The sequence below is a fragment of the Eleutherodactylus coqui genome, chromosome 13 (genome assembly GCF_035609145.1).
Source record: "Eleutherodactylus coqui strain aEleCoq1 chromosome 13, aEleCoq1.hap1, whole genome shotgun sequence".
NCBI classification, from domain to species: Eukaryota; Metazoa; Chordata; class Amphibia; order Anura; family Eleutherodactylidae; genus Eleutherodactylus; species Eleutherodactylus coqui.
Window position 1 is genome coordinate 20,274,870 of NC_089849.1, and position 26,559 is coordinate 20,301,428.

The following is a 26,559-nucleotide window of genomic DNA, read 5'->3' on the forward strand; positions in this document are numbered from 1 at the left end:
GGTATAGAAGTCAGGCTCACAGGCCTGTCGTTTCTTGAGTCCACCTTCTTCACTTTCTTGAAGATGGGGACATTTGCCCTTCTCCTGTTCTTCAGGAACTTATTATCGTATGAGTCATAACTAAATAAAATCGGTCTCAATCTCACTTCATTACTAGGCAATAAGTCATTCACTAACTTAGGAAGAGGGGACTGTAATGATCGTATTAATTAGAATGAATATTTGCCTTAAACAGAGTAACCATGTCCTATTGGGATATATGGACATCATAGACGGGAGGGTTCCTATGGAGCAGCTACATGGAAACAGTGAGTGTTACACTGGTGGACTTGAGCTGTCCATGTATTGCAGCTTGCTCAGGCAAAATCAGTTGTTGGAGAAACTGGACCCTCACCAATTGGCTTTTCTCCTTAGTAGTTTGAGACTGAAAATGGATCATCTTCAGAAGACACCCCTCAAATCTGATCACAAATTTATGTATTGTAGGTTTCCAACCGTAACTTTGCTAACTAGTTCAGCGGGAGAAGCAAGGTGCCATGTGTCCAGCAGATTTGCTGTTCCTTATGTCAGAAATTGGCGCAAATTACAGCACAAATCTACACCTCAGCAGTTGTAGAGTAATGGCGCAAAGACAACCCAAGCTGCATCAAGTTTAGGAACCTGTCACCAGGTTCATGCTATCCGAATGACAGGCAACATGAACCTGGAACAGGTATGTACACTGCGCCCATGTATGTCTTATTCTGAAACACTGAGGTGTTTCAGAATAATCGTGCTTTGAAGTTTGACTCAAAGTGGTGTTCCAAGTCATGGGGGCGGAGCTTTGCCTTTCTCTCCCCGCCAACATAATCCAGAGTGACATTTCCTTTCCCTATGCACAAGCAGGGAGAGCTGTCACTGTAGGCGCTGTGGCGGGGAGAGACCAGTGTGGCGCCATCCCCATGACTCGGAGAGCTGTTCTAAATCAAATTTCAAAGTATGTTTATTCTGAAACGCCGCAGCGTTTCCAAATAACACATACATGAGCGCAGCGTACGTACCGTTCTGGGTTCATGCTGCTCATGCAGATGCACATTGTAAAGACCTGCTGGGAGCTTCACATCCCCAGTACATTGGTGATTGCCGACTCTGAGTTAAAAACCACTATTGGCTGTCAGAAAATGACCGGTTTTCTTGCTTTTCTGTTTAGGGATATGCTAGGAGTTGTTACCAGCAAGACCTGTCCTTATGGGAAACGTTGAAGATTTGGTTGTCCTGGAACTTCTCCTGGGACGGCGACTCCTGCGACAGTTACTACAGGGCGATGATGGTGGATCCTTTGTGGGAAGTGACCCCACTGATGGTAAGCAGCGAGTCAATCATGAGGTAGTCCGCAGGAGGTGCTAAAAGATGTGTCCTTAGATATTACGGCTAGCCAGTGCAGTTTATGGCAGAGACTAAATATTGCAATGTGTTGAATTCAACTAAAGGCGGTTTCCAGATCTAAAAAGTGATGGCCTATCTTCAGGATCAGTCATTAGTAGCTGATCGGCAGAGGCCCTTGTTCATGCTCCTAGTCGCTGGTATTACAGGGGGCCATGGCTCCTAGTCGCTGGTATTACAGGGGGCCATGGCTCCTAGTCGCTGGTATTACAGGGGGCCATGGCTCCTAGTCGCTGGTATTACAGGGGGCCATGGCTCCTAGTCGCTGGTATAACAGGGGGCCATGGCTCCTAGTCGCTGGAGTGCCGGGCGACGGCTCCTATACACGTGTACTCTATGTGACTGGAGCACCAGCGTGCAGGTGTGACCACCTCCCTGTTTACTTCTATGGGGCAGAGGGAGATCGGTGCTCTCGGCAATCTACCTTTGTCCCACAGAAGTGAATGAAGCGGTGGTCACGTGTAGACTTCAGCGCTCCATTCATGTGGGGCTTTCGGGGTGCACAGATCTCGGGAGCACTTGAGGTTACCAGTGGTCTGCTGCCCGGAGAGTAGACATTTATCCCCTATCCTATGGAGCCTAGTTACTATAATACTGCCCCCTGTGGACACATATGTGGACATTTCTGTCTTATACATTCCCTGAGAAGACTTTCCAGCTGTTGGTAGAAGCGCTGTGACATATGCAGGCGATTACTACTCTGCCAGATGCACGGAGAGCCCCGGGGTGATTGATCGGTTTACGCCCGCTCTGCTTTAGACCCTGTAATTTGCTTACAAGATTAAAAGGCTTCATGGACTTAGCGGAGCTTTCACTGACTGTCACAGTCATCTAACCACTAATTCCCCGGAGAGCAGATTAATCATTGGTAAATAGCTATGGTTTGATCTCTCAGAATCATTTTTATATGGCGCTAAGTAATAAATTCTGTTTAATGTTATGATTGGTTAATTAAAGCTGCTGAATGCCGCGCTTCAAAGGGTGTACCCAGCAGAGGTAGAAGTATACTGTGCCCGGGTATGTTGTGGGACAGATGGGAAGAGGTTCAGAGTAGGCTGGGAAACCTAATTGCCCACCATAATGGAGGCCAAGTGATCTGATGGTCCAAAAGTGGGCATTATGGCTTACACAGCATTGTGCATGTAGCACAGGTAGAGAACGGTACCGTGCATGTAGCACAGGCGGAGGAACGGTGCCGTGCATGTAGCACAGGCACAGAAACGGTACCATGCATGTAGCACAGGTGGAGAACGGTACTGTGCATGTAGTACAGGTGGAGAACGGTACTGTGCATGTAGCACAGGTGGAGAACGGTACTGTGCATGTAGCACAGATAGAGAACGGTACTGTGCATGTAGCACAGATAGAGAACGGTACCGTGCATGTAGCACAGATAGAGAACGGTACCGTGCATGTAGCACAGATAGAGAACGGTACCGTGCGTGTAGCACAGATAGAGAACGGTGCCGTGCGTGTAGCACAGGCGCAGGAACGGTGCCGTGCGTGTAGCACAGGCGCAGGAACGGTGCCGTGCGTGTAGCACAGGCGCAGGAACGGTGCCGTGCGTGTAGCACAGGCGCAGGAACGGTGCCGTGCGTGTAGCACAGGCGCAGGAACGGTGCCGTGCGTGTAGCACAGGCGCAGGAACGGTGCCGTGCGTGTAGCACAGGCGCAGGAACGGTGCCGTGCGTGTAGCACAGGCGCAGGAACGGTGCCGTGCGTGTAGCACAGGCGCAGGAACGGTGCCGTGCGTGTAGCACAGGCGCAGGAACGGTGCCCACTTGTATTGCATGCCCCGCGCTGTTCTCCACCTGTTCTGCATGCCCAACACTGCTTTCCACCTGTACTGCATGCCTGGGAGCAGTGCCAGGCATGCAGTACAGGTAGAGCAGTGTCGGGCATGCACTCTAGGTACACAGGACATGCAGTACAGTGCATGTATACAGGTAGACAGAACATGTAGTAGAGGCGGAGAGCAGTACAGTACATGTAGTACAGGTAGACAGAACATGTAGTACAGGTGGAGAGCTGGACAGGGCATGTAGTACAGGCAAAGAGAAGTACAGTGCATGTAGTAAATGTAGACAGGACATGTAGTACAAGCGGAGAGGAGTACCGTACATGTGGTAGAGGTAGACAGGACGGGTAGTAAAGGCGGAGAAGAGTACAGTGCATGTAGTAGAGGTAGACCGGACATGTAGTACAGGCGGAGAGAAATACGGTGCATGTAGTAGAGGTAGACAGGTAGTACAGGCGGAGAGGAGTACAGTGCATGTAGTAGAGGTAGACAGGACAGGTAGTACAGGCGGAGAGGAGTACAGTGCATGTAGTAGAGGTAGACAGGTAGTACAGGCGGAGAGGAGTACAGTGCATGTAGTAGAGGTAGACAGGTAGTACAGGCGGAGAGGAGTACAGTGCATGTAGTAGAGGTAGACAGGTAGTACAGGCGGAGAGGAGTACAGTGCATGTAGTAGAGGTAGACAGGACAGGTAGTGCAGGCGGAGCGGAGTACAGTACATGTAGTAGAGATAGACAGGACAGGTAGTACAGGCGGAGAGGAGTACAGTACATGTAGTAAAGGTAGACAGGACAGGTAGTGCAGGCGGACAGGAGTACCGTGCATGTAGTAGAGGTAGACAGGACATGTAGTAAAGGTGGAGCGGAGTACAGTGCATGTAGTAGAGGTAGACAGGATAGGTATACAGTACATGTAGTAGAGGTAGACCAGTCATGTAGTACAGGCGGAGAGGAGTACAGTGCATGTAGTAGAGATAGGCAGGACAGGTAGTGCAGGCGGAGCGGAGTAGAGTGCATGTAGTAGAGATAGGCAGGACAGGTAGTGCAGGCGGAGAGGAGTACAGTGCATGTAGTAGAGGTAGACAGGACATGTAGTACAGGCGGAGAGGAGTACAGTACATGTAGTAGAGGTAGACAGGACAGGTAGTGCAGGCGGAGAGGAGTACAGTACATGTAGTAGAGGTAGACAGGACAGGTAGTGCAGGCGGAGAGGAGTACAGTACATGTAGTAGAGGTAGACAGGACAGGTAGTGCAGGCGGAGCGGAGTACAGTACATGTAGTAGAGGTAGACAGGACAGGTAGTGCAGGCGGGGAGCCGGACAGGTTTTACAGGTAGAGAGCAGGACACTGCATGTAAAAGCAGTGGAGAGCAGTACATTACATTTATCACTGTACTTCTGCGAGGTGCTAGGAGACATTCACTGCATGTACTTCAGTAATGCACCACCAGCCGCTTGCCTATACCGTTGGTTCCCAAACTTTTTCAGCCATGGAGCCTGTTTTGAAGCAAAAGTTTCTCGAGGAGCCCCACAGAGGGTGTAGTCAGAGGTAGGGCTAGCGACGTGGATTACCACGACTAATGATTTTTGCCTCCGGCGTTATTAAAAGGGCAGGGCCGTTTAAAAAAAAAAAAACATGGAGGAACACTGGAGTGCTGGGTGGGCTATTGATATACATTGTTTAAAAATAACATCCTGCGGAATTAAATCCGGCACCACATGTCAGTATCCGCACGGGTTTTGTGCAGATTTTTCCACAGTGAGTAGATGAGATTTTCAAGATCTCATCCACTTTACTGCTGCAGCTACTGTAAATTCCACAGCAAATCTGCCCCGTCTAGTAATAGTGACCCCCTATATCGGTGGCCCCAGTAGTACTAGAGTCCCTTTATATTGGCCCCAGTAGTAATAGCATCCGCTATATTGGCTCGAGTAGTAATAGCGTCCCCTATATTGGCTCGAGTAGTAATAGCGTCCCCTATATTGGCTCGAGTAGTAATAGCGTCCCCTATATTGGCCCTAGTAGTAATAGTGTCCACTATAGTGGTGGCCTTAGTAGTAGTAATGTCCCCTATATTGGTGGCCTCAGTAGTAGTATTGTCCACTATATTGGTGGCCTCAGTAGTAATAATGTCCGCTATATTGGTGGGCCGAGTAGTAATAGTGTCTCCCTATGTTGGTGGGCCCAGTAGTAAGTGTCCCCTATATTTGTGGCCCCAGTAGTAAGTGTCCCCTATATTGGTGGCCCCAGTAGTAATGTGCCCCCCCATTATGGCCCCAGTAATAATAATGTCCCCTATATTGGCCCCAGTAGTAATAGTGTCCCCTATATTGGCCCCAGTAGTAGTAGCGGCCCTACCTGGGAGAGTCTATTGATCTCGTATATCTGGACTTCTCTAAAGCGTTTGACACAGTGCCACATAATAGGCTAATATACAAAATGAGACAGCTCGGATTGGGTGAAAACGTGTGTAATTGGGTAAAAAATTTGCTCAGAGATAGAAAGCAGAGGGTGGTAATAAATGGTTCATACTTTGCATTGGCCACCGTCGCTAGCGGCATGCCACAGGGCTCAGTAATACGCCCCATTCTGTTCAATATATATATCAACGACCTGATAGAGGGACTGCAAAGCAAAATATCAATATTTGCAGATGACACAAAATTATACAACATAATCAATGCAACGGAGGACAATGTGCGGCTACAAACGGACCTGGATAAGCTAGGGGCTTGGGCAGAAAAATGGCAAATGAAGTTCAATGTAGATAAATGTAAGATTCTGCACATGGGCAGGAGAAACGGATGTCACCAATATACACTGAATGGGGTACCACTAGGGAAAAGTGATATGGAAAAAGGCCTGGGGGTACTAGTGAATTGTAGACTAAACTGGAGTAACCAATGCCAGTCAGCTGCTGCAAAGGCAAATAAAGTTTTGGGATGCATTAAAAGAGGTATAGGGGCGAAGGACGAGAACATTATTCTCCCGCTATATAAGGCACTTGTCAGGCCTCACATGGAATACTGCGCACAGTTCTGGGCACCGGTGCTCAGGAAAGATGCTAAAGTACTGGAGGGGGTTCAAAGAAGGGCAACTAAACTAATACATGGAATGACGGGACTGGAATACCCAGAGAGGCATCAAAATTGGGACTATTTACTCTAGAAAAAAGAAGGTTAAGAGGCGACCAAATAACCATGTATAAGTACATGAGGGGACAATACAAGGATCTCTCCCAGGATCTGTTTATACCCAGGACTACGACGGTAACAAGAGGACATCCGCTACGATTAGAGGAAAGCAGGTTTCATCACCAACACAGAAAGGGGTTCTTTACTGTAAGAGCAGTTAGACTGTGGAACTCTCTGCCAGAGGAAGTGGTGATGGCAAAATCCTTAGAGGAGTTTAAAAGGGGACTTGATGTCTTTCTGGAGAGGAAGGATATTATAGGCTATAAATCGAAGGGTAATTGTTAATCCGGGTATACAGGCAGGTAGGAACTATTAGGGGTTGATCCAGGGAACAGTCTGACTGCAATTAGGGAGTCGGGAAGGAATTTTTTCCCAAAAGGGCTAATTGGCTTCTGCTCTTGGGGTTTTTTGCCTTCCTCTAGATCAACAAAACAGGAGGCTAGACAGGCTGGACTAGATGGACATTGTCTTCATTCAGCCTTACGAACTATGTTACTATGTTATATTGGCCCCAGTAGTATTAGGGGTCCCCCATTGCCACTATGCTCTTCAGATGCAGGGAGAGGGTTAGCAGTGGAGATTACAATAGGGGCGATTGGGACAGCTGTGGACCCATTTGGAGTCATTGGCCCTGGGCGGTCACCCCAATAGCCCCTAATTTAATCAACCATTGGTCCCCGCTCTACTTAACACTGTAGCGGTGTCTAGAAAGTCTTTACTGAGGAAATAAGCATGCAGGACCTGTGGTCGGCATAGTAACGCAGATCATATGACCGAAGCCGGCTCATGTGATCCGCGTTGCTATGCCAACTACAGGTCCTGCACACTCATTTCCTCATTACAGGCTGTCCATGCACAGCTACAGTGGTGAGTAGAGCGGGGACCTGGACCCTCCGTTGGAGCCCCTGACAATCACTGGCGTAGCCCTAAGGGCTCCGCGGAGCACACTTTGGGAAACCCTGGCCTATACTCAATCCCTGACCCTTAGTGATGTCTGGGTTCCCACCATTGTAATGCCAATGCTAGTTGTGTGGCTTCCCCATCCAGTGTCATATTCTGCAGATATGGCTTGCATGGGCCAGTAATTGAAATGTAGCTGACGGCGCTGTATTTGTTACAGTTTGTACCCCATTCTCTGCTAGGACAACCTGTGCTGTTCCTGCGCTGCCGGCTAAGACACGGATGCTCTTTACTGGAATGAGCGATTGTCAAGAAATGATGGAAAAAATGAATACATTTAAAAAAAAGCCCTCCTTGGCTGCCGAGATTCCCCATTAGGGGCTATGAGTCGAGCACTTCCGGCTGCCGAGATTCCCCCTGTTAGGGGCTATGAGTCGAGCACTTCCGGCTGCCGAGATTCCCCCTGTTAGGGGCTATGAGTCGAGCACTTCCGGCTGCCGAGATTCCCCCTGTTAGGGGCTATGAGTCGAGCACTTCCGGCTGCCGAGATTCCCCCTGTTAGGGGCTATGAGTCGAGCACTTCCGGCTGCCGAGATTCCCCCTGTTAGGGGCTATGAGTCGAGCACTTCCGGCTGCCGAGATTCCCCCTGTTAGGGGCTATGAGTCGAGCACTTCCGGCTGCCGAGATTCCCCCTGTTAGGGGCTATGAGTCGAGCACTTCCGGCTGCCGAGATTCCCCCTGTTAGGGGCTATGAGTCGAGCACTTCCGGCTGCCGAGATTCCCCCTGTTAGGGGCTATGAGTCGAGCACTTCCGGCTGCCGAGATTCCCCCTGTTAGGGGCTATGAGTCGAGCACTTCCGGCTGCCAAGATTCCCCCTGTTAGGGGCTATGAGTCGAGCACTTCCGGCTGCACTCCCAGCATCGCTGTTCCCATGAGTTCAGGGTCTTACTAATAGAATAACAGGAATGTGTCCTCTTGGCTTCATCTAATATGATAATATATTATTTAGTGCAAAGTGCGTGTAAATATTTGAATTAAAGCTCCATCTGAGAAGAATAACAGCAGAGAGCGGGAGCCCTTCTTCAGGACTTCACCCCCGGTATATAATAACATTTAGTTTCCATCGGATTATTTATTTTTTAAGTGTTTAGTAGATATTTAATTCTGGTAATCCCCGAGATTGGGGCCGAATGTTTTTGTTCAGTGAACCCTAGAATACAGAAGCCGACAACCAGACTGCAGTGTTATCTCTCTCTTCCCCGTGCCATGTGGGAGGTCCATCATCTGGGAAGTGGAGCAACAAGTGTTTCTCAGGTCTCTGCATATGTTACGGATATTAAAGCCGCCAAGGTTCTGGACTGTTTTTGCCATTTTTTTGCTGTAGTGTGTGTGTGGCTAGGTCAAGTCCATATTATAAGCTCGGTCAGCCCCTGTTTAATGCAACTTTATCAAACTGTTTTTACAGATTTCCTCCTTTACATTGAAGAAATGTATCCCGCGGGGTCATATTATTTAAGGATATTAACCCTTGCCTCACTTGAGCTTACAGTCTAATTGTCCTATGAAATTAGGTTTTTAAAGGGAATAGAAAATGAGCTTATTGTATAAATTAAGATTTTATGGTAAATATATTTTAAGGGGATTTATTTAGTATTTATTAAATTTCGACTTCACAATCAATGTTTTAAAAAAAACTAAAAACTAAAACCCTGCAGTTCCCACACTGACCACTAAGCCTCATAATAATCTGACACTTTCTGTTCTGTAGAGAGAACTTCTCAGCTGTCAACTTGTTTCCATGACATACATCAAGAGTGTGACACCTCTACATAGAGAATACAGAATCCACCATTCACCATTGCTGATGGTCACAGCTCACCTCCTTTCCCTCCCTGCACAGGTCACAGAGCATGCCTAAAACACTCTCCCATAGAAATCAGTTGGTCAGGCCCGGTCTGCTTTACAGCACACAGTATCTCTAAATGCTGTAACAGCAGCTCAGGCACGATGGCCGACCCCCGTAGTCATGTGAGGACAATAAAATACAAAAAGCTACAATTAGAACAGCAATAAAAACAGATTAGAAAAATATTTTTCACTATCTGTTCTCAATGGTAATAAAAAAAGTGATAATAATTAGATGGAGCACCCCCTGGAATATACTGCACTAAGTGACATTAGAAAAAAGCAAACGATTTGCCGTAATTTATTTAATTTTTAGACAATGCCCCTTCTTTTTGAATCCTAATTATCTCATCCGCGCCATTCCTTCATCTCACGGATTTATTCATCCTGCATCATGATATATACGTGAGGCCTGTCCGTGTGACGTTGGCTGCTGAGAGTAAGCCCCACGCAGTTACCACTTAAGATGCATAAAGAATAATTTTATTTATTTTTAGATTTTTTTTTTTTAATCTATTTTTTTTGTTATTTTCTGAACATATTTTCGTTTCCCTGGAAACACATTAATGATGGTTTATCTTTTATAGGATTGCCCCAATGTTTACCATTTTATAATCATACATTATGGTCATAAATTCAAAATCTTCAGACCTTTTTTTCTAATAAACTCCTGCTTTTTATCATTGCAGTAGAACATGTCAGTTTGATCCATTTGACTTCTGCTTTGGACTTGATGACATGTAATTCACTGAGGGTCTGCTTAGCGTCTCGCTGCTCATTTCAGGCCGTCCCGGGGGAATTTTGGTTACTTAGTTGTAATTCATTCTGGAAGGAAGGAAGTATTAAGTAAACAAAGTAATTAATGTAACGTCTCCGTCCAACTTACTTAACCCCTTAACTCTGCAGGGAGTACAGTTATGTCCTGCAGCTTCGGGGAATGTATGAAGGGAGATCGCTTGGCAAGCCTGCTCCATATAACGTAGGTGTCGGCTGTTTCTTACAGCCAACACCCGCCTGCAATAGCTCCAATAAGCCGCGCCGCTCATCGGAACTGTTAAGGCCTCATGCCCACAGCCGGGTCAGATTCCAACCGCGAAATATCACAGCAGAATCAGACCCGGCGCCCCCCAGAGACCCTATACTCACCTGTCCGGATCTGCCGCGAGTGTCTCAGCCAGTTCACGTGCCAAGGGCACTGCGTGATGCGCCGGCGCTGGGCTGGGACGTGGATTTACGCAATACTTCTGCAGCACTCCCTGCGGAAGTATCGCGGGACGGATGGCTTCCTTTGCTGTGATGGAAGCAGTCTATGCGATTTTCCACACAGAATAGAACATGCTGTGATTCTCCGCCGTGATCAGAAAATCAGTTGATTTTCGATCGTGGGCGGGGGAGAATCGTTTAACACAGCATCTCTATGGACGGACATTGCTGCGGAATTCGCGGTAGGTGTTTGACTGCGAATTCTGCAGCGATAATTCATTTGTGGGCATTCGGCCTAACTCTCTTTTAAATGCCACTGTCAATTCTGACAGCGGGATTTAAATGCCTCTAGTTTCAGGGATTCTGCACTGCCCCCCGCGATAAGATCGCGGGTTGCAGTGTGGTTGCCATGGTAGCTGGGGGCCATCTGAAAGGCCCCAGGGCTGTCATTGCAGAGACTGCCTGTCAGATCGCGGTATGATGTAATGCTATGGCATTACATCATACTGCAGGAGCGATCAAAGCTTCACAAGTTCATGTCCCCTCTGGGGAATAAGAAAAAAGGATAAAAATAAGTTTAAAAAATGTTTACTAAGTAATAAGTTTAAAAAAAACAACCTTTGCCGTATTTATAATAAAATAATCTAAATAATAAAACAAAAATACATATTTGGTATCGCTGCGTCCGTACAAATCCGATCTATCAAAGTAATGCATTATTTACCCCGCACGGTGAACATCGTCAGAAAAAAAACCCACGAGAATTGCTCTTTTTGTTTTCTTTTTTTTTTAACCCTGTCTCCAAGGAAAAAACATAAGCAATCAAAAGTTCGTATGTATTCCAAAATGGTTACAACAGAAACTACAGGATGTCCGGCAAAAAATGAGCCGTTACACAACTATGTCAACAGAAAAATAAAAAAGTTACAGCTGTCAGAAGATGGCGGCAGAAAAATAATGTTAAAAAATGGAATCTTTGAAAAAAAATAAAAATAGTACAGCAAAAAAAACACTCTAAATTTGCTATAGAAGAAATCGCACTGACCCATAGAATATAGTTACCAGGTCATTTTTGTTGCAATGTATACGCTGTAGGAACGAGACGCACTCAAAGATGGCGGAATTCCGTTTTTTTTTTTTTCATTCCGCTTAAAGTTTAAGTTTTTCAGTACATTATATAAATTAATTCACGGTCGTTGACCCCTAAAAATTAACTTTTATTTAGATACTATTAAAAACTAGGAGCCTCAAAAAACAAAACACTGGAGAATTAGGCCGCCTGCAGACGGCCAGGTCGGCTCCAGCTGTGAGAATTCTCGTAGCGGGACCCGACCCAAATGCCTGTAGAGAGCAGCGCGGCACTCACCTGCCCCCGCGGCTCCGGCTCTTTGATGTGCCAGCAGACGGCGCATGCGCAGACCGGAACCGGCGGCCGGGCAGTGACGTCTCTGTGCGGGGCTCGCAGAGCCTTGCACAGAAATAGAGCATGCCGCGGTTTGTTTTTGGTGCGTGAGTTCGCGCAGACAAATTGCGGCTGTCTGCCTAGGATTGCATTTTCTAACACATGGCAGCTTCCGTGTGCAGGGGGCCATAGTGGGGGAAGTTCAGTAAAGAACCCGTTCTCCCCTCTTTCCGCAAACTCAGCGGATTATCCAGTCGATGGGATGTGTAACCGCTAGAGTGTTTATTAAAAGTTAGTACTAAACAGTCGATAAAAATCGACTAACGTATTGCAAATAGATAAGGTTCGGGTTGGTTCGACGCGTTTCAGTCATGTGACTCATCAGGAACCCTAGATATAATGGAACCTACCCAGCAGAGGGGTGAGGATCCCCCAAAAAGATTATATTGGGGACCCAATAACTAGTACCAACGTACTCTCAAACTCGGGAACATGTGGACAAATGATATTGAGTGTCCAACTCTAGGTAGTAGAGCCACAATAGGCCATCTACTACCCTTTGTCCCTATTTTTTTGCTTTTTGTAATAGGCTGCATAGAGACTGGTCTCAGTGAAGAGCCTCTGGCGTGAGCCGATATATATATCATGCTCCAGGCACGCTCAACCATGACCATCTATCCAAAAGTAAAAAATAGCCAGAGGAAAGGAAAGGGCAACAGCCGCTCTGAGGTCTACATAGGGTCCCAGAATACTACTGCAATGTGTCTCTGTGCTGTTATTGTTAGAAACATGAAACTCGGGGTCTGGCTGGTTCAGGAATGAATGTAGCATGCTTAGTAGTGACAGATCCCACAGTTACAAGCCTGCCTATCCCTGACCCCAAACCCTTAGCACAGGAACCAAAAACAAGGACGAAGCAAAGCCTCCAGCCCAGAGGCTCTTCACTTAGATCAATCTCTATTCCAAAAAGCAAAAAATAGGGACAAAGGGTAGTAGATGGCCTATTGTGGCGCCGCTACCTAGAGTTGGACACTCAGTATCATTTGTCCACATCTTCCCGAGTTTGAGAGTACATTGGTACTAGTTTTTGGGTCCCCTATATAATCTTTTTGGGGGATCCTCGCCCCTCTGCTGGGTAGGTTCCCTTATATCTAGGGTTCCTGATGAGTCACATGACTGAAAGGCGTCAAACCAACTTGAACCTTATCTATTTGCAATACGTTAGTTTATTTGTATCAACTGTTTAGTACTAACATTACTAAACACTCTAGCGGTTACACATCCCATCGACTGGATAATCCGCTGAATTTGCTGGAAGAGGGGAGAACGGGTTCTTTATTGACGTTCCCCCACTATCTCTCCAGTGTTTTGTTTCGTTTTGTTCTTTGAGGCTCCTAGTTTTTATCAGTACATTATATGGTGCGTTACATGGTACCATTGAAAAAATACAACTCGACACACAAAAAACAAGCCCTCAGACATCTACCTCGATGGATAGGTAATGGGCTTTTTTAAATGGGGGAAGGAAAAAACAAAAATGGATGAAAAAAATAAGGCCGCGTCCTCAAATTGCCGTTTTATACTCCGGTGTAAGATAGTTGTGCATATATATGTAAGTATGTATGTATAATGCATATGTGTATGAAAATATAAGTGAACCCTTAGGCATTCCCTGTATTTTTTTGCATTGATTACAAATGTAGTTTGGTCTGATTGCGTAAAATCGATTCAGATAACAATCACAACTAATGACACACAAACATTTGTACCGTTCCTGTCTTTTATCAAGCACATTGAGGATCGATCCACAGTACAGGGAGACAATGTGAGCCTCTGTGGTAATGACTTCTGCAAGAGCTAAATGACAAAAGGTGTTTTCATTTAAGGAGAATGAGATTGGTGATGCAGGTTTCACAAGGGTTTTAACCATTAAATAAAGGCATACAGAGCCTGGTTACTGACAAATCTGTTCTTCTTAAGAAAGATTGGTTGATATGAACAGTGCTTCAATGTTAACAATGTTAAGAAGACATTAGAAGATCTGTTATAGAGATATATGAGGCTGGAATAGACAACAAAAGCATCGCTAAAGACTTGGGTGTGCATCAATCCATGGTTATCAGATTATTTTCAAAAGTGGAAAATTCAAGATGAGAACCTAAAGATAACTGCGAAAGACTTAACAGCTGCATCAGGATGCTGGCACAAGTCTCCTGTGCCAAGGACAGCGGGTGATGAGTTGTTGGATAACAGCCTGATAATTGCTCAAACAGCAGGGGCTAGAGAAACCTCTAATCTCCGCTGTTAACCCGTTGCATGCCACAGTCAGTTTAAAAGGCTGATAGGAGGGAGCTCCCTCTCAGACCCATTGGACCCCTGCAATGTGATCATGGGGTCCCGATGGTTTTCTATGGCACCTTGAGGCTTGAATATGGCCTCCGGGTCTGTCAGCTACAGTAGCCTATGAGGCCCAGCCACTTACTGAGCTTCATAGGCTTTGTAATGCACTGCTTTACTAATCTATAGTAGTGTATTTGAATGATAACATATGGTGAAATTTCAAGTCCCCTAGTGGGACAAAATAAAAAGTTTAAAAAAAAATAGTAAAAAACAGAAAAACTGTAAACCCCTCACCTTTTCCGCTTTTTACTATGTAAAAAAATAGAAATTAAAAAAAAAAGTCACAGGTGGGATCGCTGCCTTGGTAATGACCCAGAGAAAAAAGTTAGTACCATACATTATTTAACACACACAGTGCACACAAAACATGGTGAAAATAGCTAATTTTACCTATCTTGCCTTACAAGAAACGGAATAGAAAGTGATCAAAACGTCACGTGGGTCAACATATAGTTTTATTAAAAGTACATCTCATTCCACAAAAAAAACCTTTAGGGCTCAGTCAGATGAGTGTTTGTTTTTGTTTTTTTGTGCACCTATGTGATCAGCGAGGAGAGGATGCGGTAAGAAGACTGCCTGGGAGGAATAGTTAAGTATTGGTTTTTTTTTTTCTTCTAAATGACAAAAACCCTTTTAACAGTTCCTGTAGCTTGCAATGAGTTCAGTGTCAATTATGTTAACACTATCTCAAATAGCAAGCCTGCTATGACTGTCCCCATCAGTGTGTGCACAGAGTGGTTTTATGGAGGCTGGCCTCACTTACAGCTTATTACCAATGAACTCTTCAGTATCTTCCCAGGTCCTGATCTGTTGCTCCACAGTGTGGCTTCATACTTTCTCGAGTTTCCACATGGTTCTTTTCCTGGTTCCTGACGTTCATGCATCCAGCACAGCATCAGCTCCTTGGGCAGGCAACAGTCCCTCTCTCAGTCCTTGTGCTGACTGCAGACTCTAGTGGCACCCATGTTCACTGGTCTCACACATTGTCTACTCTCCCTGCTCTTCTGATGGCAGGGAGTCTCAGTTTTCAGTGACCATTGGTCTCTCTTGAGCAGATCCCCTGCAGATTGTTGCACCTTTCCTGGTAGCATCTTTGCAAATGAACACAGTCCCTGTGCTCTCCTATGGCACAGCAAGACATTGTCCAATTAATATATGCCAGGGCTCCTTCCTCCAGAAAGTTTCTAATGAGTATACTCAGTTCCATTGTGTCGAAATTTGGCACGCATTTTGGCGAATAAGGTACTTTTGGTGCAACTTTTGGCACATGTCACAGTCCATCTCCATAGCAACAGTTTAAGCTTTTAGGGTAGTTCCTTATATTTGCCTGGGACTACCTGAATGTTTCCTAATGCTTCTGGGAAATGTATGGAAAGAGGAGACTAAGGTGCACAGTATTGTGGTTGGAGAAAAGAAGAAAGCTGCACACCAACACTGAAACCTCAACCCAACTGTGAAGACTGGTGGATGGACAATCATGATTCGGGGCTGCTTTGCTCCTTCGGGTCCTGCATGCCCTGTTGTCATTAAGGGAACAATAACGTCTGAGGTGGATCAAAACCTCTTACAGGAGATATGAGGACAACTGTCCATGACCTCAAGCTGAAGAGACGTGGGGGGATGCAGCAATACAATGCTGCAAAGTACGTAGGCAAGGCCTGATGTCCACGGGTGGGTCAGATTCCACATGTGGGAGCACGCAGTGAAATCCGTCCGCGACCGAGGACCCTGCGCACCTGTCCAGGCCTTCTTTTTTCTGTGCTGCAGATGTCTGCGGAAGTGCCAGCCAATGCACGTGTGCAGTACAGTTTGTTTTGTTTTTTTTAACTCCTGCTTTCCCGCTGAATCCATGGCCCGTCCGCAATGTGAATTGCGGATGGGCCGCAGATCGGGCGCCTTTCATTGACTTCAATGGAAGCCGTCTGCATGAAATTCGCACTAAAATGCTGCGATTTGTTTTCCATGTATGTAAAGTGAAGTTCGGACGCCCATGCTTCCCTATGGGCGGCTTAAACTGCAGATATTCCGTGCGGATGCCCAGCACGGATTCCGCAAGTCAAATCCACCCATGGACATGAAGCCTAAATCAACTAAGGAATGGTTGAAAAAGATGATCTGTGCTTTGTAATGGTCAAGTGAAATCCTAATCTTATCCCTGTGTTTGACGTGAAGAATGCTGTGCATTCAAGGCATCCCAGAAATAATGATGAACTTGCAGCTACAGTAAACGTTTTGCTAGAGGAGGTGATTAATGCTAAAGAGATATCTACAGGTTATTAAATTTAAAGGTTCACTTACTTTTACTCCCTGCGGATGTTACTCATTGTGCTCAATAAGAGACGTGCAGCTACAACGCTCTGTGTATTAAAATGTGTCACAATTCTGGTCAATTACAATTTATTAGTAATCAATGCAGAAATCAAAGAATTCCAACGGGTTCCCTTACTTTTTCTAACATCTGTATAGTTATATTTTTTGCTTATTTGTATCGAATATTTTAGGATTTTTTCCTACTGTAGTAGCTTTTACGTATAATTATTACCACGCCACAATTTCGCATCATTCCCACCTTTCCCGGCGTTCCCATGTGATTCATATCTCACTGTTGGTGGAAGATTAGGCGTTGAGCAGAACTATGTACAATATAACATGTGCAGGAAATTTAGCATAAGGACATAATTCCCCAGTAAGAACGAGTGTTTAGCCTGGCATTAGCAGAATAAATATCTGCCCCCTGTGTATAGGTCACCATTACAGCAGTAATTACATTCTGGAATAACATGGATGCGATATCTGATCGCCGGCGGGCGATGGGAAACATGTGTCGTGTCTGTAATAACCTTCTCCTATTCCTGCCGCAAATCCCACCTGTAATTCCATTAAGGAGGAGATGAAAGCTCAGGAGCAGAGGGAGATTAAAGGCAGTTCAAGGATTTTCGGGTTGGTTTATTTGTGTAAGTCGCTTCCCATCACCTCCCAGCACACACATGAACCTGCCCTGGCACCACATCTATTCTCATCTGTTATATGGAAGCAGTCTTATGTCGCGGCTAGATGAGAAGTCTTATCGGAGTTGGTTGTGAAGTTTCTCCGTTGTTACTTCCTTGCTCAATGCTGAATCACACTTACTGCCACGGCCAGCCTTGATTACATGTGATCCGTGCAGTTACATGGGGGCCACAGATTGTAGGGGGGGTACCATTCGGGTGTAGGTTGTAGGCCATTGCCTCTATTCGGTCCATCCAGCCAGATGATCTTCTTTCTTCGTGCATTTGCGTCTTGTGAAGTTACGTGAATGATCCTCCTCCTGGCTTTGCCTCTTCTCCTCGGCCCATCGATGCCCCCACAACACAATTGCTTAGTTCTGGTGCTGTATTTGTGATGAGCTTGGTTCTAGTGTTGTATTTTAAGTTAGGGGCTTGCTTCTGGTATTGTATCTTTGTACTGAGGTTGGTTCTGGTGCTGTATTTATTCCCTGAGCTTTTCTGGTGGGTATGCTGCTATATTGCTGTTTTCTGCACATACAGAATACAGGCAGGGTGACTATCAGTGCAGTATAATATTGTCTTTCCTTTTAAAGGGCCCCAAACAAATTCCACACAGGCTGCCATCTAACCTGTGGTCGGCGGTTGGCACTGCTAACTGCGCATTTGCATGCTTTCCTATGGACTGTGATGCTACTCAGTAGCACAGCTGATCATTGCTTGGGGGGAAGGAGGTAGGGCTGTGAACGGGGTGGAGCCTAAAGCTGGAGGTAGGGCTGTGAACGGGGTGGAGCCTAAAGCTGGAGGTAGGGCTGTGAACAGGGTGGAGCCTAAAGCTGCTCTGTTTAGAACAGTGCGGTGTTGGGCTCCGCACACCCAGGCCTTGCTCTCCATGCAACATGTGCATCCTTCCATTCCCTTTAGATACAACCTATAACCTCGCCCTATCTAGCATTTTTTATTTTACACCTCAATATAGTCCCACAAAATAAGTAGGTTTTTTTGGGGTTTTTTTTTTTTTTTTACTGGGACCACAAAAACTGACTCGATACAACTGCTTGAGTTTGGTAGCTTTTGGGGAAAAAATATCGGCCAGGCACTTTCACACTTGGTCCTCCCAGCATTAAACAAAATCTGAGAACTTACAAGTTGTTATGAGATCTGGCATTCTAAGAGTGTTACTTACTGCTATAGGAAAGCAGGAATCAACCAGTAATCAATTAACAAATAATTAAAGCAAACCTCCAGTCCTGGGATTGGGGGGTTATACGACCGGTCATTGATGCCGTTGTTCCTCCAATCCTCTGGTTCCGGGTGCTGTTTTTAGTTGTCCAAGATGGCCCTGCAATCTTCTAACTACCTAATGCACTCTGTGTGGTGCTCTCTGATTGGCTAGTGCTGATCACGTGAGCACTACTGATCAATCATAGAGCAACTCTAGGGCGCCAGTAGCCTAACTCTACCAATGCAGTGTGTGGATTAGGTAGAAAGAAGATTGCGGTGGACGACCGAAAACAGAGTCAAGGCTCAACGGCACAGAGGAACAACAAACGGCATGTAATGTAACTCACCCCTCTGGTTCTGGGCCGAGATTCTGTATAGGGATCAGATTGTTGCTTTAATCAATTATCAATTTAAATATAAGTAACCGCGGTAATATCAAGAGATTCGCTAAGGAAATGGGTAACTATATAAAATAAAATTTTAAGTATTTAAATAAAAATAAGCCCCCGTTCCGCAGGCACTGTGCACATATGGACATACAACGAATAATCGTGTTATCCCCTGGATATCCCCAACCCGTATCACATCAGTAAACACCTGAGGGGAGAGAGGGCACACAATCCAGGTGGAGAAAACGGGCGCAGCAGCGCGACTCTGGGCACAATAACCCGTAGATAGAAAGCACACCGTAAATATACCCTGAGAAGGGACTTAACGCGTTTCAGCTGTACCAAGTCTCATCAGCGGTCTATGTCCAGAGAACAGAGGGTCGGCTATTGGGTGTCTATAAAACACATTCTGATCGTTACAGGAGGGAGGGGTGGACTTGTTTCTGAATGTCCCTGTCGTTCTAAAAACCACTTCCATATAACGGGATTCTTAGGGTATATAGCGCATCAACCGATCCCTCAAGTTGAGGGAGACCACTATTCAATGTAGAATGAGTCCAAAAAAATTAGCCATTGGTATTGTGAATAAGACCGAGCCTTTATTAGAAGTGTCACAGCTGAAATTGCAAAAGGAGGACTTGATTGGATGGCTGTAATTGGTTCATTGAGCGGCGCATCCTGGAGGCGGGGTTTTTCAAGATCCTGACCAGGAAGCTATATCAGAGAACTTCAGTCAAGTTTCGGGGAGCTTCGGGAGAAGTGCGCCAGCGCCCCTTAGGTGATGTATGTCTTTTTTGGTTTTTATTTTTTAATGCAGCTAGGGCTTATTTTCAGGCTTTTATAGTAGGATTTGTAGCACTGTCACATTACAATAAAATTGCACAATTCTGATGCCCGTTTGCAAGACGCCTTAAAGTTGTGTAGAACAATTGTGTCTCAGATGAAGTTGCTGTCCCTTAGGGACGCCCTCTAGGGGCTTCAGATGTGAGAGGTTATTACTAGCTGGACTTTTTCTGGATAGAACAGTTTTTAAAGTGTTGTGTATTTGTTTTACTGATTTCTAGATCCAGAAAGGTAAGTTTGTCCTTTTGGATCTCATGGGTCGACTTATCTTCGTGGCTTTTTGTGCCCAAAGTTGCGCCCCAGTGCCTGTCTTCGCCTGGATAGAGTAACCTCTCTTACCAATGCGAAACGCGAAATATCCAGCGGATAACACTGTTGTTCATTGTATGGCCATATGTGTACAGTGCCTAGGGCACGGGCTCTTTTAGGCTGGGTTCACACGGGACAGAAACCCCTTAGAAATCTCACGGAAGGACCGCAGCGGGACCGCACGGAAATACCGCGAGATTTCTGCTGCAGAAATGCACTTCAAAACTCACACTTCGCCACCTGCATTCCGCTGCAGCCATCTCTCCTCATAGAGAGGCGAGAGGCCGCAGCGGAGACGGCTATAGAATTTACATGCCGCGGCTTTGAATTCCGTTTTAGCGCGGCTTGGCCACAACTGCTTCTCCGCAGCATGTGGACGAGATTTTTTCAAGTATTTAAATAAAAGTTATATTTTATTCATAGAATCATAGACTAGTAGAGTTGGAGGGGACCTCCAGGGTCATCGGGTCCAACCCCCTGCTCAGTGCAGGATCACTAAATCATCCCAGACAGATGTCTGTCCAGCCTTTGTTTAAACACCTCCATTGAAGGAGAACTCCCCACCTCCTGTGGCAACCTGTTCCACTCATTGATCACCTCACTGTCTAATATCTAATCTGTGTCTCCTCCCTTTCAGTTTCATCCCATTGCTTCTAGTCTTTCCTTGTACAAATTAGAATAGGGCTGATCCCCCTGCACTGTGACAGCCCTTCAGATATTTGTAGACGGCTATTAAGTCTCCTCTCAGCCTTCTCTTCTGCAAGCTAAACAGTCCTATTATTCTAGATATTTTGAATCTAGAAAATCTTTACTCCAGCGATTTCTGATAATATAAATGGACAAAAATATTTAAAGCGAAGTGCAAAATATAACAAACAGTCAGGAGTGAGAAATGTAATAAAGTGAGGATACAGATCAGGCAAATAACATGAAATACATCAGAGGTTTCTCCGCACAAACCGGCGTCCTCCGGGGTAAATCACAAGAGGTAAACACTTGAAGAGACCGCGGTGTGTGGTGACACTGGTGGGGTCATGTAGTTCCCCCTCTCCCTTCTGTGCGTATAGTTCGTTTCCTCCTGCTTCCAGCATGTTTTACTTTCACTTGAATGACATATAGTCGTCTTTTAGTGATACGTAGTTTCTCTTTATTGCAGTGTTCGCTAGTTTATGGCTTGCCCTTTGTTCTCTGCGTCACATGATGGCTTCACACATTTTAGGCTCCTTATTATCAGATGTCACTTATATGCGAGTCCCGTGTGGAGGAATATATACATATATAATATAATTTAGGAAGCATTCTATTCTGGTTATAGACGGGACTAGCTACTTATTGCGGTATGTACCCAAACGTCTCTACTGTTGTGCATTGGGGGAACTTTTAAAGTATTTTTAATAATAATAATAATAATAAACTTTATTTGTATAGCGCCAACATATTCCGCAGCGCTTACATAGACAGGGGGGATACAGAAAGACAAAAGTACAAACATTACAGAACCACAGTTACATAGTAATCAATTGATGGAAACAATAGGGGTGAGGGTCCTGCTCCAACGAGCTTAAACATCTGTTTCCTATATTTAGGTATTAATAAAATGACGTTTTTGCTTATGCAATTTTTTCTTTGCTTTATCACACAGCTTGTGAGCTTGAATTATTTGCATTTTGATTGTGTGATGCCTTTATTGTATTTGACAATGACACGTGAAATCTGTATATAGATAACACAGGATCCACTATTCACAATGCGTGATTGACACAGCTGACCTACTCCCCCTCCCTGCACAGGTCATAGAGCATGCCCACAACACACACTAAATGGGTGATGGACACAGCTCACCTACACCCCCTCCCTGCTCAATGATCTCTGCATAGGTCAAAGAGCATATCCACAACACTCTCCCATAGAATTCAACAGGTCCATCCCTGTCCATTGTGTCTGTGGCCCATGAGGCTGCTCTAAAGCATATCTTTAAATGCAGTTAACCCCTTAAGGACCAAGCACTGTAAATTTACAGCGTTTGATCTTTGGCTTTAATCCCAGCTGATAGCAGAAGTACGGCACTGCATTAACGTCTCTGCACCTGCAATTAAACAGGATCAGGTCAGGTCGTCAGCTGTCAGATACAGCCGAGGAACCAGAGGAGACAGGAGGAGTGGTTGTTAACAGCTTCTCCTTTCCAGGCTACATAGCACTCAGCGTTGGTACTAAAGAATGGAAGAGTCCACTATGCAACCCGGCGATCATGTGACTGCTGGGATCCCCTGGAACAGCAGAGCTGCAGGCTCCCAGCAGCTCTGCCAGTGACCATTGTCACTATAGGGAAATATTTTAAACCCCTGTAACTGGGGCTCCCATGGATGCTGCTTCTATGGTTGCCACAGTTTCAGTGTAAAAGTGTGAAATAAAAACAAAAAAAATACAATGTGAATGACCCCCACAGTTCTTATATGATGTCATAGGGGTCATAGATGGTTAAAAAAAGGCTACAAAAATAACTAAAAAAAAAATTAAAGAATAAAATAAAAATATATGTAAAAAAAAAAAACAACCCCATCTCCGTATGCGCCCTGTAATCTGAGACCAGACAACAAAATTATGTATCAAAATGTCTGAAACAAAAACAACACATTCCCATACTTCTATTGTAGCATACATATACTAATCTTAAAAATGGACAACTATAAATTTAACATTTTTTTTTACACCTAATCAAGCTAAAAAAAACTGAAAAAAAGGCAGTGAAAAAAGACATGATAAAATAGCACTATATGTCACAGGGGAAAACACTTATTAAAATAATTTTGGTAGCTGAAGAAAAAAATAGGGCAGTAAAATCCCTAAAAAGTGTCTGGTCCTTTAGGATCAAAACACCCCGGCCCTTAAGGGGTTAAGGGCAGCTCAAGTAAGATGGCCACCCGCATAGCCATGTAAACAATAGAATTTTTTTTTTTAAAGTCTGGAGTCAAAAAATAGAAACCGACTATAAAAATGGGAACTATTTCACACTCTGGTTTTAATTAGTAAAAAAATCTAGGTGATACATTCCCTTTACAGAAACCATAATCATCATGGCCTCGTTATCCATCCTCAGGGGTTTTGCAGAAAGGGTGAGACTAAAGGAGATGTCATGGGGTTTAGGCAATGCCTAATAGAAGGGTACCTTAACAATTAGCTGATGTGTCCTCATACTGGGGCCTCTAATAATTAGTGAAACTTGGCAGTAAGTGTTCAGTTTCTCTGCAGCACCTCCACAGGGGAACTTAAGCATTACACATGGCCCATTCATACAGTATCATTGGGATGTCTGTCTATCATTGGTCCTCCAGAGCGAGACGCTCGTGTCACTGCCCTCTATTTTGGTGAACTGGACAACCCCTTTAAACAATCTTAGGGACTTACTATTTTTGCCGTTCCATAGCCTCGAAGTTTCCTCCAGTTATACTTTTATATCCTGAGAGCAGCTTTTCGGATAACGCGATTTAAGGATATTGGGCTTTTCTTCATTCCTTGACTATTAGAAGCAGTTTAGACGTGTTAGGTAGGAGAAGAGGGCTTGAATGCTACAGTGTGAACGACGTAAATGATTTAACTGACCTGATTGATTGACCACAGTCATTCTGATGGAAGAATCACGTCGATCTGTTCACCACCAACGATAAAAACTAGCCTGGAGAATCGTGTCACGATGAAAATGAGTTTGGGGAATTCCAGGCAGAACCATATGTGATGGTGAGAGAAATCTGATGGTGGGTGGTAGAAGTGACGGGTGGGGTAAATTTATCATCGCTGTTACTACCGGGAGTTCACAGCTCCTCGTTATTCTTGACTCTTCGGTCACCTCAATAGGAATCTGGCTGCACAAACAAACATTTCTCCTGAAATCTAAACCCAGTGTATCAGTGGGGACAAACGGGCCATGTAAATTACCAAAGGCATTGCCTTACAGCCAGTTAGCCTTTTATCCTGATGCTTTATACATAGTAGCTGAAAGAAGACAAATGTCCATCCAGTTCAGCCTGTCCCCCCCCCCCCCCCCCACTTTGTTGATCCAGAGGAAGGCAACAGAAAAAAAAAACAATGGGGCAGAAGCCAATTTAGCCCATTTTGGGGGGAAAAATTCCTTTCCGACTCCATAATTGCAGTCAGAATAATCCCTGGATCAACGTTTGAAAGTTCCTACTTGACCCCAAGACCCTGATCAACAACCCTTTTGGTTATTTAATGTCTATATCCTGTAATATCATAGCGCTCTAGAAAGCCATCTAGTCCCCTCTTAAACTCCTCTATGGATTTTGCCATTTCCCCATCCTCAGGCAGAGAGTTCCACAGTCTCACTGCTCTTACAGTAAAGAACCCCCTTCTGTGTTGGTGATGAAACCTGCTTTCCTCTAAACGTAGCAGATGCCCTCTTGTTACCGTCGTGGTCCTGGGTGTAAACAGATCATGGCAGAGATTCTTGTATTGTCCCCTCATGTATTTATACATAGTTATTTGATCACCCCTGAACCGTATAACAATCCCAATTTTGATAGCCTCTCTGGGTATCCCAGTTTCTTCATTCCATGTATTAGTTTAGTTGCCCTTCTTTGGACCTCCTCAAGCATTGCTACATCTTTCCTGAGCATCGGTGTCCAGAATTGTACGCAGTATTCCATGTGAGGCCTGACAAGTGCCTTATATAATGAAAGGATAATGTTCTCGTCCTTCGCCCCTATACTTCTTTTAATGCACCCCAAGACTTTATTTGCCTTTGCAGCAGCTGACTGGCATTGGTTACTCCAGTTTAGTCTACAGTCCACTGGTACCCCCAGATCTTTTCCCATCTCCCTTTTCCCTAGCAGTGCCCCATTTAGTGTATATTGGTGACATCCATTCTTGCTGCCCATGTGCATAACCTTACATTTATCAATATTGAACTTCATTTGCCATTTTTCTACCCAAGCCCCCAGCTTATCTAGGTCCATATGGGAAGACTGTTTCATTGAAGGTATGTTTAGATCGCCCCGTTCATTTCCCAGTAATAGACGCTTCAGCACTCAGACACATTTGATATCTTAATAAAATTGTTCAATTGTTTATACTAACCACGTAAGTATGCAGGATTCTTAGCGCATATTTAGATCAAAGCATTTGGGCGTATCCACCATGTCAAGGCGAACCTTATTAGACAGGTTCCTAACTCTAAAAGATACCTCTCTTTGAGCCAAAAGTCCTCCAAACGGATTTGGGGAAAGTAGGATATCTGGGACAGATGGGTGGATCAAAATGTGGGCCCAACCGCCACATCCAGGTGAACCTTATTGGATAGGTCCACATGTTTTGATCAAAATTTGCACCTTGCACGTTCACATGGTTAGTATACACAACTCTTGTGCAATGTTATCCACATATTAAATGGGTATGAGCGCTGAAGCGGGTGCTTCTGTCGCTGTATTGGTTGCAGCCATGGCTTGCTTGCACCTTCACATTTGTTTGTTGAAAGTGTTGACTTTTTTGTATTCGTCTACCCCCCTTTTTAAAAATAGTCGACTCATTACAGCAATCCCTTTCCTTATGTCCCCAAGACAATCCATAAGACTTATGGGACTATGAACATATGTGACAACCGCTCCCAAAGTTAAAGGAATAGGACATCGGTACTCTATTCTAAGATATGATGGTGTGACATTCAGAACAAAAATAGGGGCAGGGTGGGCTGGTGTAATGTGCCTCTAATAGTCTGGGGTGAGGTGGGCTTAGCGCTGCCAGACCCCCCTGTTGTTTCTTTATTGATTGCGGAGAACTAAGTGTGCAGCTGTTCACAGCCAGAAGGCTTTCTGTTCTCGCGGAGCTCTGATCCTAATGATCACTGCCTTGCAGGAAGGGAAAGCTGAATGCTTCGGGATGCAGCAAAGCACATTGCTAGAAACTCGGTTGTTGAGTGACACCAGAAATTAACCCTTCCATTTCTATAGAAGACTGAGGAAGCGGGCTTTAACCCTTCTGATATATTAGACCAACAGGGACGCAAGCATTAAAGGCGTTGTCCTGTTGTAGACTACTGACAGCCTATCCTCCCGGATACGTTATCAATAGTAGCTTGGTGGGAGTCCTTTACCAGGGTCAATTCCCCCCCCCCCCCCTCTGATCAGCTGTTTGCATGGCTAGCGTGCTCCTGTACTAAGCTGATTTCTGTAGGAAAAGCACCTCTAGCCCACCAGGGAAGACTGGAATTTTTTCTGTTATCTAAACATGAGTCACTTCTTATATTACAAAAATGTGGCAATTATTTAAATCCTTCCCGGACGTAGGGTTGGGACATCGAAAACGATATATCGGAATATCGATATATCACTAATGCTTTGGCGATACTTTTCATCAATATTGTTATGTCCGATATATCAGTAACATCGATAGTTTAAGGCGATATTATATTGATTTTTGTAAAGAACAGTGTCTTGTGGTCAGGTGACCATACTTTCTTTCTTTACATTCCGCCCTTTCCTTTGTGTTGGTCAGGATGCAGTTTTGATCGAAGCACTAATGAACTTATAAACAAGTTCTAGAAACTTTTGGAAAGTGTGAGGTGACTCTTTGTC

The 26,559-nt window shown here is 44.9% G+C and overlaps 1 protein-coding gene across 3 annotated transcripts in view; it reads left to right on the plus strand.

Annotated features, from left to right (window-relative positions):
• LOC136587903 (chloride channel CLIC-like protein 1) overlaps positions 1-26,559 on the plus strand; it is a 116,290-nt gene that overhangs the window by 63,597 nt on the left and 26,134 nt on the right. For all 3 annotated transcript variants that reach the window (XM_066586715.1, XM_066586716.1, XM_066586717.1), the window contains exon 2: positions 1,190-1,342. In XM_066586715.1, coding sequence (XP_066442812.1) covers positions 1,190-1,342 — 153 coding nt within the window. The remainder of the gene's footprint in view (positions 1-1,189; positions 1,343-26,559) is intronic.